Here is a 20749-nt window from a genome sequence, read left to right on the forward strand (position 1 = left end):
TGGGGGTGCGGCCCAAGGATGAGAAAGTAAGGGAAAAGCATATAGAAGACTTGAGTTTATCACACACACAACACTTGCTCCAGTCCACACTTCACTTAGCAGCTACCACAAAAAGGGAGGAATGAAAAGGAAAGGGTGGAATGTTTATACAAAAACACTAACAAAGAAAAAATGGAAAACGAGTCATGACATTTATCAGGTTGTTAACACACCTGTAGTTTTTGGGCGAATGCATTAGGGTTGGTCTCAGCGAGGTCAGGCTCCAGGTACTGCACAGGATCGTCACACTCAGACAGTCTTTCTAACAGTGACGCGGTCAGGGCTGAAGCAGGGACTTCTTGGCTACTGAGCTAAAGTGGATGACCGGGAGGGGGTGGGCAAAGGGCGGAGGGGTTGGTTGAGGTCAGCATGGTACAGCAAGCGCTCAGCGGTTGAGTGGCAGAACTAGGAACGCGTTTAGTGTGGATTTCCATATCCTGATTTCTGTTAACCTGAGGATCTTACTGGGGACGTACATGTGATTGGCTTACTAAATGTTGTAACCACGCAGACATGGTAAACATAGTTGAACTGAAGTTAGATGACGGTGAAATGACAATGATGTTTTTTTAACCAACACACAAAGAGCTGTACAGTTGTTTGATCTACAACATTCATTCAAACATGTGGGTTTTTTTTTTAAACACACACCTGCTCATCCCTCTCTGTGCTTTGAGTTCGACTGAGAACTTCGCTTTCTCTTTTCCTGCCCTTTTCGCCAGCAGAACCTTCAGGACCAGGCCTGGTACTTAGGACTGGGGATTTCATGCTTGCTGTTATCTGAGCCTCCATTTCCTCAAAACTCCTGCAAAGGAAGAGTGAACATTCAATCACAAACTGTAAAGCTTGGTTCACATGTAAATGCAGCATTTAAAATGTCAATTTTACGATGAGATTCGTACCCTGTGCACGGAGAGTTGGGCTCAGATCCATGTGCATCTGTATCCTTAGGTACGGTGTTGGATAACGAGTCCAATTTAAGGTATAATGGTTTCTTCACAGAGAGTGGCTTAAAACACAATTTCATTTTATTAAATAAAAAATGAGTAGGTGCTAATAAGGCTCATACATCTTGGATAAAATACTCACAGGTGAAGAAGAGCCAATCTTCTCCATGTACTCGATTTCATAATCTTGCACTGAAAGATAAAACATGCGGATGAAGCACTCATATCTGATATATACTGTAGCTAAAGAGAACCAAACATTACAAATGTGACAAAGGTCATTACTTACGTCAGGGACACAACCAGAATCAATAATGGAAAGAAAAAAATAACTCTTCCAAGGTTTCGTTAAAAGACAATCTGCTAAATTTGGTTTTAGTTTGAAGGTGAATGCATAAGATCGGGACAGCGAGCAGACAGTATGTCTCACCTGAAGACTGAAGACTCCTCTCATTAACAAACGATGTCAGATCCGACGGCTGAGGGAAATCCTGTTGGTCAGAGTTCAGTTCTGCATCCACATCATGCAAGCCTCCCCACTTGTGATTGGTGGAAGAGGCTAGCTTCTCTTCATCCGTGGCATGGTCGTCCTGTGGTTGAAGGGAGGTAGGATCATCTGCATCCTGACATACAAATAAACAGAGTTAGACATAACTAATGGAGCAAAGTAAAGGGATATAATGGACAGCTGTATTTACCAGTGAGTTGTCGGACAACTGTGATTTCTTTGGTGACCTCTTCACCCTAAAAGTGTTACTGAAGGAGATGAAAATAGTCAAACATTGAGTTCATAATTCTTTACAGGACCTAACCTCTGCTAGCTTCTATTCTCGAATGTTTGCAAACTCATGAGATTTAAAATATGTTTAATTCTGCATCGGAAAACATTGATTTTGTTAAGGTAGCAGGTTGGTTAGGAGGACATTTGTGAAAAACATTTACAGGTAGTCCCCGGGTTACAACGTGCCCGATTTACGTGATTTCGGCTGTACGACGCCGGTCTCATTTTTTTGTTTTGTTTTTGAATCATGTTGACTTTTGGTTTGTGATGCGTAGTTTTATCTTGGCGCAGGAAGCGTAGCGCGAGTTGTACTAATGGCACGTTAGTTAGAGCGCATGCACACACGAAGATTGTATTTGCGCACACAAAGAAGGGCCGACGCGCACACATGAGGAAGAGCGCATTTGCTCCCACGAGAAAGTGACCCAGCCGAGAGCGGGGGGGTGGGGGCAGATTGCAGCTACAAGCCTGTGCGCACATTTGTTGCTTGTGAAGCATCCACAGAGGCAACACCTGTATATAACACCTTGGCTAGGTTCGTACCGCAGGTCTTAATGCACAAATCCAATTTTTTTGTGTTTTTACGACTCGAGTCAGGCATCAACTTGACGGTCTGCTCGGGACAGTTCGCATAAAAGTGGACCATTTCAAACCCGATCTGGGTCACTTTCATATGTGGTTAAAATCTGATCTGGGCCACATTTTTCCAGAATGTGGCTGCGGTCTAAACTGTCATGTCAACCAAATTGAAATGCATGCTGCAATTATGTCAGCAAAAAGCGAGAGAGAGACACGCCGCTATGGTAGCGATGGACCTGTCATTAGTGTTAGCGCCTAGCTTGAACGCAGCAATTAGGGCAGAGGCGAGCTTGACAACAGTCATAAAAAAATAAAAACGGGGTAGATCTGTGCTCCTAATGCGCAATATTTCAACATTGCTTACACAGCCGAGATTCGGGGCTAATGATACGTATATTTGTGTGTCATGCACGCACCGTGGGTGCATGCTATCAATCAATATAAACTTTGAATATAAGACTAAATGGGGATTACTAATGTCAGTTATTTGTGTCCTCTTTTTGGAAATCAAAAATATGATCACCCTAGAATGGCGTGGAGCCAGCATTTGTTTTGATGCTCGTGCGCATGCGGGTCAGTTTGCACAGCGCATCTTGGACTGCGAATTAGTGCGCATGTGTGGTACTTAAATGGGCTCAATGGATAAAAGCAGTCTAAACGGTAAACAGATATGACAAAAAATTGGAATTGTGCATTAAGACCTGCTGTATGAACCTAGCCATTTTGTACTCTTTACTGTGTGTTTTCAATTGTGGTCGAATACTTAGTTCATGTGATTGTTTTTGAAGATGTGTGGATGCTAACTGATACATGCTAATCATTTGTGTGGATTGTTATTGCTGTATCAGCAGCTAGTTATAAACACAAAGTTGAATAGCTGTTATTGAAGATGAAACTGATTTAATTTCTTATTTTAGAGTCATTCTGCAAGTGTTAATGTCATGAGCAGCTGAATAAAGTCAGCAAATCACACGAACGTCTGACATTGTCATTTTGGAGCTTAGCTCGCAGTCTAGCCAGGATTTAGCTCCAACATCTTGGTGAGGAAAGTACAATGACATATAATACATGTGTTTGGATAGTTACTTTGAGATTTAGGAGTTATTTAGGGGTACTTAAGGGTTACTTCTGGCTTACGCAGAAATTGGGGTTACATCACCAGCGTAGGAACGGAACTCGCTAATAACCCGGGGACTACCTCAATATTATCAATTATTATAGGAGGCATGATGCAAAAAAGTAGAAAATGTGTAACAAAATCTCTAATATTCCAACACTAATTGATGATTTGTATCACTTAAGATGGGATCATTGAAATGCATCATCAAAGTGGATGGGGTGGGGGGCACCCATTGACTAATTATTGCCAGAGGGCTTTGCACTGCTTAGACGTCAGGAATACCAAAATAATGTAAATGCGACTTGTTAACTAAATTACATTCAAATAATAGCTTCTCTCAGTGGTACAAGCTACTTTGTGAAAATGACAATTCACAAATGCGATAAATGTGGATACTTTTTAGCATATACAACATTTAAAAACCATAGATACATAGGTTGTGGCTTCTGGTTTAGAAGTTAGACCAAACATTTACTTAGCATGTCATTTAGCTTGTGTATATCATTACTGTAAATAGGATGGTTTGTCAACTTGTCAGGTGTTTAGTGTTGTCAAAGGTGTTGAAATATTAAATAAGTAAAAAGCTGTTTGATGACCCAAAAAAAAGGAGCAATCATGCTGCTTTAAAGGGATCCAGATGGAACTGAGAGGGAAATATGGTAGATAGTAGCATTATCCCTGTACTTACAACAAACAACATAGAGTTGAAACACCTCTGGACTTCCTGTGACATGAGAATACAGTACATACTGTGGATATGTATACATACGCAGACCTGTTCAAATGCCGAGGCGGGGGTTTGTGTGAAAAATTAAATGATAATAATGAATAATTTCAAAACATTTTCCGATTAATGTACCCGATAACCTGCTAGAAAACAAGACATATTTTAGAGAAGTAAAAATAAACAACTGTCTTCTGCCATTTGTACAGGGTTGCGTAGACATTACATATCCACTGGTCCAGGAGACTTGAGACAGTCAAAAGGCAAAAGTATAGAACAGCGAGGAGCACATTGTACAACACAAGCTAGTCCAAACAAACAAAACAAGACCAACAATAATGTTAACCTTGAGTGCGAATACTTAACTTACGATTTGATAGGAGTTTTCTTTTTTTTGGCTGGTTTGTTCTGATTTTGATCCTCCAAATCCCCAATATTGTCATTGTCGTTTTCCATGTCGTCATTTGACGACAGCTCAAAGGAGGCAGAGGCTTTAGGAGGTGAGGTTGCTATCTTGTTGGAGGATTTAAAAGGGTCGACAACGGAGTCGTCGAAATCAAAACTGTAAGAAGGTCCAGATGCTTTGGGAGAATTGGCCACTGCAGTCTTGGTCAAAAACGGATTAAAATTGGGATCGTCCCATTTATTCGAGTCAAAGTTGTAAGAACTTTTGGAAATGGGTTTTTCCTCTTCGTTTCCATTGTGTTCTGCTGGAAGATTGTTGTCCAGCTGCTCAGCCTGCCCTGGATGAGGCTTCTTTAGTCCTAACTTTGGTTTTCTCAGAGGCATTTTGGTAACAGGCTTTTTGCCTAGTTTCTTAGGTGGGGGAGAAACTGCGTGTGACGCCTCAATGTTCTCTTCTGAGTAATCAAACTCCAGCCTCACAGACTCACGTTTGGGTAGAATGGGTTGCTCTTCGGGGTTAAAAACTGACGCTTCAGTGGTAACTGGATGAAGAAACTGCTTCACAGCAGGGATAGGAGGGCTATCTGGCGGGGTAGGCTTGGGCGCACATACAAGGTCTTTACGACCAAGAACTGGTGAGTTGGCTATCTTACTCCCGCCGGTCTTAAAAGGGTCAATGCCCTCAAAACTCTCTGGATCCCATTTGTAGGAGCCACTGGGAGGGATTGGGAGGTCTTCTGTTATAGGCGGAGGAGAGGAGTTGTTCTCCTTCTGGCAACGGGGTGAGGCAGAGACAGCAAGACTCTCGCCTAATTCTGTATGAGTGTTTTCTTCTGGTAGTGGAGGTGGAGAATCCACACGGGTCTTTCTACTCTTTCTTATGTTTCCTGCAGGACTTCCACCTTCAGCAGGACTGCTACTTTCTTTTACCTCTGGAGTCACAGGTTGAGGCTTTGCTCGCTTAATAATCTCTGGGGTGCTACTAGTAGAACTTGGTTTCTCTGGGTTGGAGTTCTGCCTCAAAAGAGGTTTCTTCTTCACAGTCCCAGGGCGGACTTTCCTCGGCCGGCGGAGTGTTCCTGGGTTGCTTTCTGTGCCTACACTGAAAGATTCTGAATGTGGGCGGAATCCTTGTGTTCCACATCCATCTAAGCCAGAAGTGTCAAGTTCTTCTCCCTGAAGGCTGAGGGAGCGAGTAAGTGGTTGACTTGTTGACTCTGAAGCAAGTTTTTCAAAATTGTATGAGCCACTGGCAGCAATTGGCCTGTCCTCATCAAAAGCAATGGCGAGGGGATCAGAAATCAAGTTAGATGAAGGATCACTGACTGAGTAGTCTTCACCTGAAAAATACAGAAAAAAGAACACCCTTTAATTGTACTGGACTGTGTTGTATCAAATTCTAATGCATCAATTAATAATTTGGGACAAATAATCTGAAATAAGTGATGATCTCCAAGCATGTACTTAAGTGGCTAATATTATAGTACTTGTTTCGGAAAACAAAAATGGCATAATTGCAATTCTGCTGGGTGACAGTGTTGAATCTGCTAAAAATAAACAAGACTCACTGGTGGACAGGTAAGTCTTCAGAAATAATCACAATTAGAGAGCTCCTGTCGATCCGGACAGGAATGCATTTGGATGAAATTCCAAAAACGTTGCCAGCATAGCGTAATTCCTCAGGATACCCTTCCTGTCACTTCTAAGGCGACTGTGACGCCAGATTTTTTACTCACCTTTGCCATCAATAATTTGGAGTTGGCTTTGCGGATCTGCAGGGCCCTTCACTGGAGTTGTCGATTCAGGAGTCTCGAAGGCTCCATCGGAGTCAGAGCTCCTACAACAAAAAGACAATTGTACATTGTGTCAATTCTGCTATGAAACATTCTGACATCACCTTGATTGTGAACTAATGGTCCTTAATGGTTTACCAGAGGCAATATTTTGGTGTCAATTTGGAGTCGATTACAAAAAAATGAAAGAAAACAATCCAAAATAAATAAAATGACATTTGTCTTCCTCAGCGCCAGACACATTGCAAAGGAACCACACGTACGCTTGGATCGATGCCGATGATGATTATATTTTTCAATAGCATGAGTCTCTCACATCCCTTTTTGTCTCACCTCTGTCTGACCAGTTCAACAGCAGTCTTAATCATAGTCTCATGATGGGAGCTCCAGGAGAGACGCCGGAACAGTCCTAAAGCCGGATCCAAGTCTGGACTGCCTGCTGCCCCTCCCAGCAGCGTGTCCCAGCCCCAACGTGCCCACTGCAGTGGAGACAGAGCCTGCCACGCACTCACCGCCATATCGTCCAAAAAGAAAAAAAACGCCTGCCACTGTCCAATATACAGGTAGATGCACACTGTTCTGCTATGCACAAGGTATCTCGTGCTGTAATATTTTTCACCATTTAGCCACGAGCCAGGAAAAAAAGCTGTTTTCCCATCTGAATGAGACAGCAGACTGCTTCCTCTCTCTCCCTTCTCTCAACCTCCCTCTATTCATCGACTTTCCCCCTCCCTGGCAGTCATTCTTCTCCAACACTTGGCTAAATCTAGAATTAATTTCTACAAAAACATTACCATGGACACAGACACACCCTTTGTCTTGTTGGTATATGGCCATTCAGGCACGTGTGGCTAAATGTGCAATGTAATGACTCCCAAATGGACTATGAATTGATGTTTGTATAAAGTGAATACTCTGTAGTCACTAAGGACAATGCAACACAGCTTTTCACTCGAAGTCCATTAGTAGATGCTGGGATGTGAAAATCCACAAGCTAGCAAAATGAGTCGGTATAAAAAAAATGTTTTCTTTAAGAAAATCATTGGATTTTTACTGACTCAATGTGCTTCGAAAAGTCATGACTAGAGCTGCAGCTATCGAATATTTTAGTGATCGAGTAATCGACTGAAAATTCTATCGATTAATCGAGTAATCGGATAAAACAAATATATTTTTAGGTGAAGAGCAATTATAGATATACATGAGAAAACAAGACATTTTATCATTTTCAGTCAATCAATGTCTTTATTTATGTATATTGTTGAAAACAGCCAACAACTGCATCTCAGATGTAACTAGAATTTAAAAAAAAAAAAAAAAAAAAAAGACTAATTCACTGCTTTCACTCAAAAAACCTTTAGATCTTATTTTAAAAAGTAAATATATATATATATATATACCTAAAAATGCCTTTACGCTTGATAACACACATCACTTAAATGTTAGGATTTTTTCCCCACGTTTTTCAATTGAATTTCTATTTGTGTCAAGCCATTTTTAAGTTCTAGTTAAGTTTTAAGTTAGTCTAAACTGTAAGTCCTGATAGGATTTTGAGTTTTTGCAGTGTTCAAAATAAATGTATGATCCAGGCTGTATTGGAGCACATTAGGGACTTGTGCTACTTGGTGTTTTTAAAGGAATGACTACTGAGCTAAAATTGATAGTTAGCATTATTGAGTTTTTATTTGACACCCTCATCACTCCACAACGCTATGTTATGTTAAAGCCTGTATGTAAGACACGTTAGCCACGCATCGAAAGTGGTCTTAATTAATAGAAATCTAGCCCTCCGCAGGGCTAACGTTACGTGAGCTAGTATTGACAGTAACGTTAATCTTATATATTAGCGCTTAGCGCTCTTTATTAGCGCTTAGCGCTCTACTGCTTTAAGATGGCGGCTGTTTGCTAACCCTGCCCAGACGCGGCCTCGTCTGTCATTGGGCATCTAGTTCAACATACATGTGATCTCTATGAGACTCCTCAGACGCTACCTGCAACTAACTAGCATGTGCGGGCTAGTATTTAGCAACGTCGGCGTCGTTTGTAGCGGCTGTCTGCTGCAGTAAGTTTTTTTTTTTTTTTTTTTGCCTACTTCCTCTACGAACGTGACATCAGCGCGTTGTCCGGCATTAAAAGTAGTCCGAGCAAAACGTGATGCTTAGAGCTGTCAAAATAAACGATTACTCGAGGTGAATAAAATTACTCGGATCAGTTTTTAAACTCGAGTTACTCGAGTTGCTCGAGTATTCGTTTCAGCTCTAGTCATGACGCTTACAAGACATTTTGCAAAGGGGAAAATGCACAGTGTGAGGACATAAGAACAGTTCATCATGAAGAAAACCAAAGCTGGATTTAACAGACAATAAGCAGGAGCCCTACTTAAAATAAGGATTTATTGCCATGGTTGATTCCCACGCTCCAAATGTGCAGCAACCGGCTCTCTGAGGCAATGACGCCTTCAAAACTACTTTGCAACTTGGAAACAATCACCCTGCATTAAAAAAGTAGCCTTTGAACTACCATAATTTTCGGACCATAAGGCGCACCTGACTCCATTTAAGCCGCCACCCACCAAATTTTACACGAAAACGGCATTTGTTCATAGATAAGCCGCACCGGACTATAAACCGCAGCTGTTCTCATTGTATTATGTGATATTTTCCCCTAAAAGATATTAATTGGTAACACTTTATGTGACAGCGGCATCATAAGACCAAATGAACTACCATGAAGCTTTGGCTGCAAATATTCATTGCTTGAAGAAGCTTCATTTGGCCATCACTGCTCTCTTGGGGGAGATAGTCAACCTCTGCTGCCGCCTGCTGTCAACACGGTTATCGTCCAAAACGCCTCCTACCATGCATTGCAGCGCTACAGATGCAAATAACAATCAAAATTCATGTTCTGTGCGAATTATTTAATCAGTTACTGTTCCAGTTGTTTCATTAATTGCTAGTTATGGTATATGGTAACACTTTATTTGACAGTGGCGTCATAAGACTGTCATAGGACAGTCATAATTATGACATGACAATGTCATGAGCATTAACGAATGCTTATAACAGATGACTTTTAGTGTCATCTGGCAAATTATCTCACTTTTGAATGAATATAAAAGATCTGAGCTGGACTTAAATGGAATTAGTGACATAATTTGCCGGATGATACTGAATGACATCTGTCATAAGCATTCAGTAAGACCCATGATAGTGTCATAATTATGATGGTCTTATGACAGTCTTATGACGCCGCTGTCAAATAAAGTGTGACCAATTAACCCAAATAAATCAACAAATAAGCCGTGCTGCACTATAAGCCGCAGGATTCAAAATGAGGGAAAAAAGTAGTGGTTTAGTCCGAAAATTACGGTATTTAGAAACAAAAAGCGCAAACAAGAAGGACAGCACAAATTACTCCTCATCTACAAATGCAAGTGCACTGAGACCAACATACCTGGTGGTGAACTGCAAGATGTTTAGTATTGCTATATGTACAAATTACTAGTTTCTGTGTTGGACGTATAGTTTTAAAAAATTTTATCCGTGGCCCAAATAAGGGTTGGACTATACCATAAGTCTGTCTGTCGTGTATTAATCACCAGTAAAAATAAAATTGAGTATATGTCAATTAAATGTTCAGTTCATCTTCTCTGAGAGGGTCTTTTGTTTCCCTGCAACTGCAGACCTGACGTTGCCATGGTAACTAGAATTGCCACCATATGTTTCATTCATGGCATGACTATGTACGCTACGCACAGGCATGTTTTCAAAATTCATAGTTAAATATGGACACAAATCGCATTTCAAGACATATGGAAGATGATGTTTTGTGGACGCCAATGATCAATAATCACATCCCATATCCTATTGCCCTATCCTACACACTTTATCTATCCAAATGCTGTTTTCTCTTCCACCTGCCCTTCAATCAACAGAGGTGGGTAGTAACGCATTACATTTACTCAGTTACATTTACTTGAGTAACTTTTTGAGAAAAATGTACTTCTTATAGTAGTTTTACCACACAATACTTTTTACTTTTACTTGAGTAGATTTGAAGACACAATACTCTTACTTTACTATTGGCCACACTCGGGTGTTACATTTTTCCCTCTTTCTACGTAGTGACTTTATTTTTGCCAGAGATGCCGACAGTTTCAGTTTCAATGAGACGTCGAAACAATAACCACATGACTTATAACAATCAGAGGTAACAATGTGTTTTCTCCACTAGAGAGCAATCATGGGCTCAGTGGCATGGGAAGAGTGCTGAGGGGGCCGTAGCACCCCCTGGTGTTGGAGAGAAAAAAGTTTTGGAAGATTATTTTTCACAAAAATAAATAAAACACATTGAAGCAATAGTGTATTTAGGTTTGGAGATTAAATATATACGTTGCAAAAGTTATTGTTTGTTAATAACATGTTCACCACCTTGCTTGCTACCGGGTCACGTTGAATAAGGCGCTACTAGAACGGAAAAGTTAACAGTTGACAGAGGAGACAATAACACAAAAGCTCTTTTTTTCTTAACATAAACACTTAAATTTTCTAAAATTCAATCCGAGGTCGAAAACCAAGATGATTATGATGATAGTTCTATAATAGTGCACAGCGAGGAAAAATTGGCAGCAGATTTAAACTGTGGAGTATTGTTTAGCAGCACATTTAAACTGGAGTATTGGTTATTCGCGTGCAATTGACCTGTAACCTTTTAGTTTTCAAATGTTTTCGTGTGTCATTGCGGCGTCAAGATGCCGGGATTTGCATTATAATACACGGGGGCTTTTATGTCCAATACAAAAAAATCCAACACACAGTAGGTGAAATAAAATGCTGTCTATGTAGTAGCCTAGCAGTAGTATGTAAACTATCCAGCATGCATGTGTACTGCCAATGTGAATGAAATGAATGAAATTTATTGTCATTGTCATCATCATCAGTATCATAGACAGTTACAGAATGTGGGATAGTTTGGCCAAGAAAGAGAATCATTGACAGTCACAGAATATGGAATAATTACCCCGAAAAGACGATGACAGACAAAGGAAGACGGGAAAAAGCATATGCTTATCAATAATGTGCATGCTTGTATGGAGAAAACACGCAAACTTGACAAATTTGGACCGCTGCTTTTGGATGGGAAAAACAAAAAGATCCTCAGCACCCCCTGCAGTGCGTGACTTCCAGCGACCCTGCAAGCGCTTTCGACGAGTGATCTTTCCATAGTTTTGATCTGGTCTGAATTTGATTATTTTTGTGTGAGCTTTTTGTCCTAATATGGTCATGTAATATGTAATAGTACAGTATAATAATACAGAAGTGCTAAGAAAAAAAATATACCATTATTAAAACAAAAAATTTGACATTGTGAGCAGTTACAGTTTTACTCATTACATGAGTATTCTTTCCAACAAATACTTTTTTGAGTACATTTTTGGATGACGACTTTTACTTGAGTAATATTATTTAGAAGTAACGCTACTCTTACCAGAGTCAACTTTTTGGCTGCTCTACCCACCCCTGTCAATCAGCCACTTCTTTCCATTTCCTAAATGGAAATGAACTTGATGCCATCATGTCAATACGGACCAAAATTTCTGAAGAATAATTCAAGCACCTTGATCAATGCATTCTACAAAGGACTGAGGCAGTTCTGAAGGCAAAAAGAGGTCCAAACTCTGTCTAGCAAGGAGTAGCAGCAGCTAATAAAGTACCCTCTGCCCATTCTTCAGAGCCAAGTATGCACCATACTTTGGACGCAAACAGACCAGCAGAGGGAGTTATTGTTTTGTCATGACACTGTGCAAAAGTGTCAAGACTGGGTAGTGTTGCTCTCGATGGTCATGGGCAGTGTTGTTAATTTTACTTCAAAAGAGTAATTAATTACAGTTACAAATTACTTCTCCCAAAAAGTAATTGCGTTAGTAACTCAGTTACCTGAATTTAAGAGTAATTAGTTACTTGGCAAAGTAACTAGTGATAATTTTCATGTTTTTTTTTTTCTCATTAAAAAAAAAAAAAAAAAAAAAAGGTCACACAATGTGAAGTTTAAAGGGTTTTTGGGACAATTGGCCCTAGCCCAATTCTTTACCCTCCACTTAACTAGACACAAGGGTATTGCGATAACTAGATAGTAACCTTTGCTATGTGTGGAAGTCATTTAAAGTTGTGAATCAACTGTTAAAGTTGTTAAAATTGCTCCCGTTATTGCATTAGTTCCCTTCTGTCTACTTTCAACATGTGTAAGTTTTAAAACTGCTTCAGCATTTAAAGATAGATTTAAGTCAAGATTTTGCCGATTTAGGACCATTTTAGATTAAAAAAAATTTTTTTAAAAGTAGGTTCGCTAGGAAGGATCTCTACAGCAGAGCCTTCCTGAGAGGTCTACTGCTTTAAGATGGCGGCTGTTTACTAACGCATGTAGTCCTTAAACCATGTTGCCAATGCAGCCGTGTCGATCTGTAGCATCTAGTTCTATAATATGTGATATCTACCGTATCATATGGGCGTAGTTTGTAGGCTACAGTCAGGTATTATTGGAGCCACCTAGCATCGTGTTTGCAACGGCGTCTTCCCCACTCCTGCTCTGCTCTCTCGTCTCCGTGAGTGCGTCTCTCTGACTTTTTTTATTCAACCAACTTAGTAACGCACACCTTTCCCGCCTCAGTAACGGTAACGGCGTTGCCAAGCTGAGAAAAGTAATTAATTAGATTACTCACTACTGAAAAAAATAACGCCGTTAGTAACGCCGTTATATTGTAACGCCGTTATTAACAACACTGGTCATGGGGAATACACTTGTGAACTAAAAAGCCTATTTTATTTTCACACAAAACAGGTGTCAACTGGTGATGAGTAAGTAAAAACGCTTCAAAACAAGAGCTTTAATCAGCTGCTGTTTAGAGTAATGATAAATAGTGCTTTGTACAGAGAAGAAAGGAATCAGATGAAGATTTTCAAAACAATGACATACACAGGTTTAAGAATGAGGTTATCCCACATAGCCTAATCTGACATATTGAGAGCAGGCAGATGGCACATTAAAAAAAAAGTGTTGCATGTGCAGGAAGGACAGGGTTAAAAAGATTACCATTTTGATAATGAGATCAGATGCAAGGTACCTAACACAAGTCCCAACATCCATCACGACGGACGGAAACACAGCGCTTATTTTAGGGTTTAGATTTTGGGTTTTGCCATGTCAAATACAAGAGTATAGAAAATACATTTGTGCTCCATTGAAATACATCATTAACCTCATTTACTGGGTGCTTTCTACAGGGCGACATCTGTGAGCCAGGAAAAAAACATTGCAATGTGACATGAAGAACAACTCAAACCACCATTCAGCTCTCTAGTACATATTTGGAAATGCTTTCTTTTGATAAATCATTCATCCTTACATTACAAATGACATCTCTCACACTCTCTCTCTCTCCCTGCACGGGTCCTTGCTACCTAGTGCAGAAGTGTCTGAGCTATAAATAACACTAAGTGGAACGTTCTTGCCTTGACTCTACATCGAGTCTCGTCCAGTCATATTCCTGCACACCGTGCTCCATTTTGACACTGGCGTCTCCCCATAGCAACAATGGGAGCAGGTCAAAATATCAGCCCACCAGCTTGAACGCATTGCCTCCATCTGGTCCATAAAGAATTGATTCACATGTGCACGCATGTGCCTGTGACTGCGCATGTGCGCTGATCCCTCTATTTACATCACAATAGCAAAATGACAGCAAAGCTTTGTTTGCTGTTCTGGGCTGCCAGACACAAGTTAATAACTACATGAAGAAAAAAGCAGACAGCATGAGACTCACATGTGTTCTTGAGTAGGACAGGAGGTCTGTCCTTGCTCCATGGATTCGTTGGCTCCCATTCTCAGCTAACTCTGCTCCCCTCGCCTACCACTGTCCACATGCACCTGCTCCCTCTTAAAACTCTTTCTTGCATTTGCTGTGATCCTTGCAGCAAGGTAGCAATAGAGGTGAGCGCGACCTCCTAAAGCTGCACTGCAGAAAATAACATCGTCCCGCTCCTCACATTGAATCACCGGATGATTAAATCCTCATCAATTTATGCATAGCATCGCCCATTCTCATCTCCCGCGCGCATTGGAGGCATGGTTCCTTTTCCCCGTTGTAGTCCAACTGTAAAATAATGCTGAAGCATTAAAGTACAAGGATAGATGAATCCAAAACGATAACATAAAAATCCAGCTTCTTGCTGTCTTTTGTGTGTCTGAGGTACCTCCGCTCTGTTTGGATGTTGCTGAGCTCTGTGATGCTGTGCACACTGCCTCCTCCCCCTTCTATTCCCTTTGAGACACCCCCCCATAGCAGCAACAGACGCCTGTGCCTTTAAAAACACAAGCAGGCCTTTTCAAGATGACTACCACAGCCATTCAAGGGGGAGTCCAACAATAGCCCACAAAAAGACAATGCCTTCCTTGTGCCTCAGGTTGATGCCTAATGCTTTCACCTGCATTTATCTTTTGCATGTAGAATATGATTTTTAGAAAAAATACTTCTTTCACACACACCCACAGTGATTTCAGAAGTAAAAAAAAAAAAAAAATCTTTGAGAAAAATAGTAGTGATACAGTGGTATAAAAAGTATCTGAACCTTTTGGAATTTCTCACATTTCTTCATAAAATCACCATCCAATGTGATCTGATCTTTGTCAAAAGCACACAGATAAAAAACAGTGTCTGCTTTAACTAAAACCACCCAAATATTTAGAGGTTTTCATATTTTATAGCATAGTATACAAACAATGACAGAAGGGAAAAAAATACGTGAACCATCACATTTAATATTTTATGCCCCCTCCCCCCCACCCCTTGATGCTTCTCATCAATACAATTCTTACCAGGTATGTGTTTTATAGTGGGCAGGCCAGCTTTAAACCACTCATCAGTAATTAGGCACACACCTGACTTAAATTGTTCGGTAAAAATTGGTTTCAATTGCTCTTTAAGTCGCCTTAGGCAGAGGGTTCACTTACTTATTTTTCCCCCTTCTGTCATTGTTTACATGCTATCCTTATTCAAATGTGAAAACCTATAAATGTTTGGGTGTTTTTTGTTAAAACAGACACAGTTTTTACATCTGTGTGATTTTGACAAAGATTTAATGGTTATTTTATGAAGAAATGAGAGAAACTCCGAAAGGTTCAGATACTTTTTCATACCACTTCATGTCATCTAACTTTTGAGTTTAGTTCCATTTCTTTGTATCAGTCGCTATTGCATAAGATCCAAATCTATTGTTTCAGCAACTACAAAGAAACAGCCTCATCTAGCAAGTATATTGCCCCTTTCCCCTTTATAGGGCAAGTGAGTATTTCTGTGGACATCACATTTTGCGCCATTTAAGCCACAATGTTAACGTTTGATTTACATGTGTGGCCTACATAACCCAAAATGGGATGTCCACATGTCTGGACGCCAGGTATTTATGGGAATAAGTTTTTTGTTTCATGTATATTTTTCATTTTTGTATTTTTTTAAAATTATTTGTATAGACAAGTTTCCATTTTACACTTTCTTTAACCAAAACAACAGTGGAGCTGGCGTGGAATCACGCATCAAAATCCCTAGATAAAGACAATTTGGAAATGCCGTATCTGCCATCATCGCAACATGGGACGACAACAAGAAGAAATGGCTAAGAGTCGGCACGACCAAAATAGTTTTGCATTTTATTGATTTAATGGCAGTGGATGGAAACGCAATCAGGGACCTGAAAAACTCTGAAGCATCCAGTTGAACATGTCCTTATAAATGGAATATAGGAATTTGTTTGTTCATGAAGGCAGATGTGAACCAAGACTATGCTAGCACAAAGCATATAACAGGTACAATTATGTTCAATTTGACTACAATTCTGTGTGTTGCATCACAGCTGAGACATAATTAGCTTTGCATTAGTTTCAACGATAAAGAAATGGAAAACAAACACTCATCTACTACAAGTCATACACGGGCTTTTAACCCTAAATGCATAAATGCAAGTGTTGCACGTTTTTTAATCCTTTGTTTACAGATGGAAAACGCTGTTAGGCAAGGGAAGACAACTTTATGTGCCTCACAACAACATTTACGTTGATGGACATATATCAAGACTACGTGCAATCTACCTTGATGATGGTCGATTTATGCTCCACCTTCATTAATATGTTTCATTAATATGTTTCTAATAATTTTATAATTTGTGATTTATTGAACCGTTTTGCACATGCAACAACTGTTTTAAATAAAACAAGAAATGGAATTATGTTGTCCAAAACTAAGAAAAAAGAATGACATACTACAGTATTTGTTTTTATATATACATGTGCGATGATCCTATAATACAGCACCATAACTATAACTAGGGATGGGAATCGAAATCCGATTCCAATTCCGAACCGGTTCCGAGTGTTTCGAGGCCTCGACATCACAATGAAAAAGCCTTAACGATCCCTTTAACGATCCCTAAAGACGCATATTGCGTCGTGACGTGTGTTGTTGTCCAGACGCATCAAACTAGCATGGCGCCAAGAACCACTCGCTCCAAAGTTTGGCTACACTTCACCAAGAAAAAGGGTGAAAATGAAAGGTTACAATAGTTTAGCACGAGCATTGCCGGCATAAACATAACAATGACAGCACGTAGGTTCGAACGCTCGAAAGTGTGTCTTCACTTCACGAGGAAAAATTACAACAAAGCGACTTGCAGTCATTGCGAGATGGAAATAACTGCATCGGGAGGGAATAGACTGCACTGTCCTCACCGAGACGCTAAGGCTCAGTCCTGGCTATACAGCTAGCTAAACTCCCAAATGACGATGCAGAAGACGTTGGTATAATTTGCTGACTTTATTCAACCATCACATGAAACTAAAAATAGAAATGAAACAAATCAATTTCGTCCCCAATAACAAACAGGTTTGCATCAACGATGCTAATCAGCGATGATTAGCTGCTAACACAGTAATAACAAACAGTTAGCATGCGTTCGCTAGCATTAGCACATCATTTAAACCACTACACAACTGCATTTAAGTGTCCGATCGCGAGTGGAAACACACAAAAACAACACAGAAGATGATACATACAGGCGCTGGCTCTTAGATATTTTACAAACATTAACAAAGAACGTAGGCTCGTGGCAGTGTTTCCCTTTCTCACTAACTCGCTCACTTGCTTGGATGCGGCATTTCTTCTTCTTCGCGTGTAAGCGCGCTCTTCTTCACGTGAGCGCGCTCTTCTTTGCGTGAGGAAGCGCAAGGGCGCCACCACTTGAGCGTGAAAGCACCATAAAAACTAAAAGGCAAGCATTTCAATATACTGGTAAATAAAAACAGGGGTCCCCAAACTAAGGCCCGCGGCTCCATATTTGGTCCGGCCCCCTGAACAATTCCAGAGAGCATTTTGAATTTTTTTTGTTTTTTTCTCCCTCAGTAGTGTTATTTATTTCCTGGCCTTTTTCAGTGAATAGCTCAGAGAGGGTTATTTGGTTATTATCTATTTAATTAATAGTGCTATTATTATTTATTATTATTATATTATTATTTTTATTTTATTTACTTTTGTTCCGTGAAGAATCCACACAGGGTTATTTGATTGTGGCTTTCTGAAAAACAATAATTTTTTTACATTTACGCACTCCTGCAATCGTCACACTTTTTCTGTTACAAACTCACCCCGGCCTCTCATCAGAGAAGGGAAAAGTTGTTTGGCCCTCACAGGAAAAAGTTTGGGGACATTGCCAAAGGCAGAACAACGACTTATATGCCAAAATATACCAATATTTTTTATTTCTATATTCTAAATGTTACACATTCTTGTGCATTTGCCACTTATTGCCACGGTTAACATTGAGGCTTTGGGCCTCTTTTGACCTTGTTGTGAGTTTGTAAGGTTGTGACTTCTGATTAAACAAACTTGATGCCAATCAAAATGTTTGTTGTTCTTTTTCCCGAAATTAGAATCGATAAGAGAATCGATAAAGAATCGAATCGTTAAGCAATATCGATAATGGAATCGGAATCGTAAAAATCGTATCAATTCCCATCCCTAACTGTAACTAGATAAAAAAATACCTTATGGTATTTCCTTGTAACAACAAAATCCGTGTCAGCCCTTCTGCATTCAGCAACGGAAACATTGTTTGTAATTTCGCCTCATCTTGGTCACTCAAGTGGCTGGTGTATCAGTCTTCGACTACACCCCATGTTAACACAGACTGCAAAGATTATTAAAATTTTGTCCACGAACGATCAACGAAGTGATAATACCAAACACGCAATCTTTTAGGTTGATCTTTTAGCTTTAGATCACATCCTTCAGTTATTGTCTGCTCGATTTAAGGCGTAAGGCGAAGTAGATCCACACTGGCGCTTTGAAGCTGGACGCTGTTCAAAACATTCCACTTCCAAACATAAATATATACATATAGGTGCTTCCAGGAGTTCACACAACCAAGCACAGCACAGAAGGTTCTAAGAGTCTCATTTACGTCGTGCTGAATCCATTTTTGGAGATTCAGTAGGTTCCTCTGGTTTGATTTGGCAGTTTAAAACTTTGTCTACTTCAACCGCAATTCATGGTGTTCTGTCTATACAGGAAGTCCAGAGCAGAAAATGTCAAAGATGGCGCGCCTAATGGTCGCTCAGGAAACTTGTCTATAGAGTTTTTTAGGAATAAATACAATGATATATCAATAACATTTTAATAACGCCATCATTTTATTTTAAATTATCATTATTTTGTAATTCCATAGCATTTAAATAGCATCGTAATCGAATGATCGCTGCCATCCCTCCCAGTCATAATAGGATAGGACATTCAGCGACGTCAACGGCAGCCAATGAGTACCCAATACAGTGTTAAATTGTGCCACATATATATAAACAAAAAAGGCACCCCACCATCCACTTTTAAATGAATGAATGAATGCCCTTATTGTCATTGTACAAGTCTAAGGCCTTCTTAGTGAACTCAAGCCCTTCCTGGCTAATTTAGGCCAGAGGTCTGGTATACTCTAAACTGAATATGTGTGCTGGTCTAATTACCGGACTTCCACACCAATTTTGAGCAGCATCGGAAAGTCCATTCATGTACTCCAGTTTGTCATTTTTAGACATCTGCGATAGAATGAGTCCCATGAGATGCAATAAGAGCAGGAACATGTTTCACAAAGTTCCTATTGACTGTCCAAGGAGCAAAGAGGGGTGGGACCTGAAATTTAAGGAGGATGATCTGCTGTGCATTCATGGAGAGGTGTGTGAATGAGGGCTTACGAAAACAGAAGTGCCCCCAGCACTGCAAATCTTGTAGCTAGACCTAGACCTAGACCTCCACCTACAATGCAATACATGCAACATAAAGTCAGCTTTCTTGGTCCAATTACATTTTTTTCCTAAGGGTAGAGGGAGGGGAATAAGTTACATGTAGACCATCCGTAAATGCACTTTCTGGAAATACTAACATAATTCCGCTCTAAAGTGGGTGGGTGGTCAAATTTTAACAGCCAGAGGTAATAAATGAAATTGTTAAAACCATTCCCGCAGTTGCCCCCATGCTAAAGTGAAGGCGTAATTAGTACAGCCAGTTCAATGTTCAAAGCCTGAAAAAAATGTATGACTGTGATGTTGTCTGGTCTTGCACTTTAGCCTCAAATGCAAATCAAAGGAGGGAGTAAAATATTCATCGCACTTGGGTGGTAAGAAATAGTCTTTTTTTCCCTGAAAGATTTATAACATGGCTCGCATGAAATCAAGGTCACTACCAGCAGCACTAAAAGGCTGTTAGCTACTTGAGATTATATTTAAAAAATGCTTCCAAACAAATAGTGAAGCGGTTGGTGTTTAGTGTAAGGGTAACTAAAATAAATTAAACCTCTTGAAAGTCATATAATTTTTCTATTCTATTCTAATTTCTATTTCTAAATTACTATAAATGTTGAATGTGAGAATCGGGAGTTAATATTTAAATAGAACCCAAATACCAAAAAACTACAGGGAGACACCCCTTCAACTGGAATAAAAACACTTACTGAGTTAGTGGACATAAAAATAATTGAAAGTATGAAGCTAAGCCACTTTGTCAGAGATTGTGGAATCGCTCAGAAAAAAATATATATAGTGAGTAGAGAGAACTTATAGTCAGGTAAATAAAAATGAAATCTAAACAGAAAAAAGCGATTCCGCTGTATGAACATACAAAGGTGCTTTCAGGGAGCCTTACATATCTTGACACTGGGTGCTGAACACTCACTGCTTATGCCAATACTTTGCTTTCAATTCTGTGTTTACTTACACTACCACCAAAATATTACTTACAATTATACAAAAAATCTTTTAAACAATTTCCAA

At 39.8% G+C, this 20749-nt stretch overlaps 1 protein-coding gene across 10 annotated transcripts in view; it reads right to left on the bottom strand.

Moving 5' to 3' along the window:
- tacc2 (transforming, acidic coiled-coil containing protein 2) overlaps positions 1–20749 on the bottom strand; it is a 77026-nt gene that overhangs the window by 16353 nt on the left and 39924 nt on the right. For 8 of the 10 annotated variants that reach the window (XM_057847778.1, XM_057847773.1, XM_057847774.1 and 5 more), the window contains 8 exons: positions 6332–6432; positions 4561–5935; positions 1685–1742; positions 1417–1609; positions 1129–1178; positions 942–1048; positions 691–844; positions 213–350 (listed from right to left, as the gene is read on the bottom strand). In XM_057847778.1, the coding sequence (XP_057703761.1) occupies positions 213–350; positions 691–844; positions 942–1048; positions 1129–1178; positions 1417–1609; positions 1685–1742; positions 4561–5935; positions 6332–6432 (2176 nt within the window). The remainder of the gene's footprint in view (positions 1–212; positions 351–690; positions 845–941; positions 1049–1128; positions 1179–1416; positions 1610–1684; positions 1743–4560; positions 5936–6331; positions 6433–20749) is intronic. The other 2 variants (XM_057847777.1, XM_057847776.1) reach the window with 1 other exon arrangement.

Source organism: Corythoichthys intestinalis, chromosome 10 (genome assembly GCF_030265065.1).
Source record: "Corythoichthys intestinalis isolate RoL2023-P3 chromosome 10, ASM3026506v1, whole genome shotgun sequence".
NCBI lineage: Eukaryota > Metazoa > Chordata > Actinopteri > Syngnathiformes > Syngnathidae > Corythoichthys > Corythoichthys intestinalis.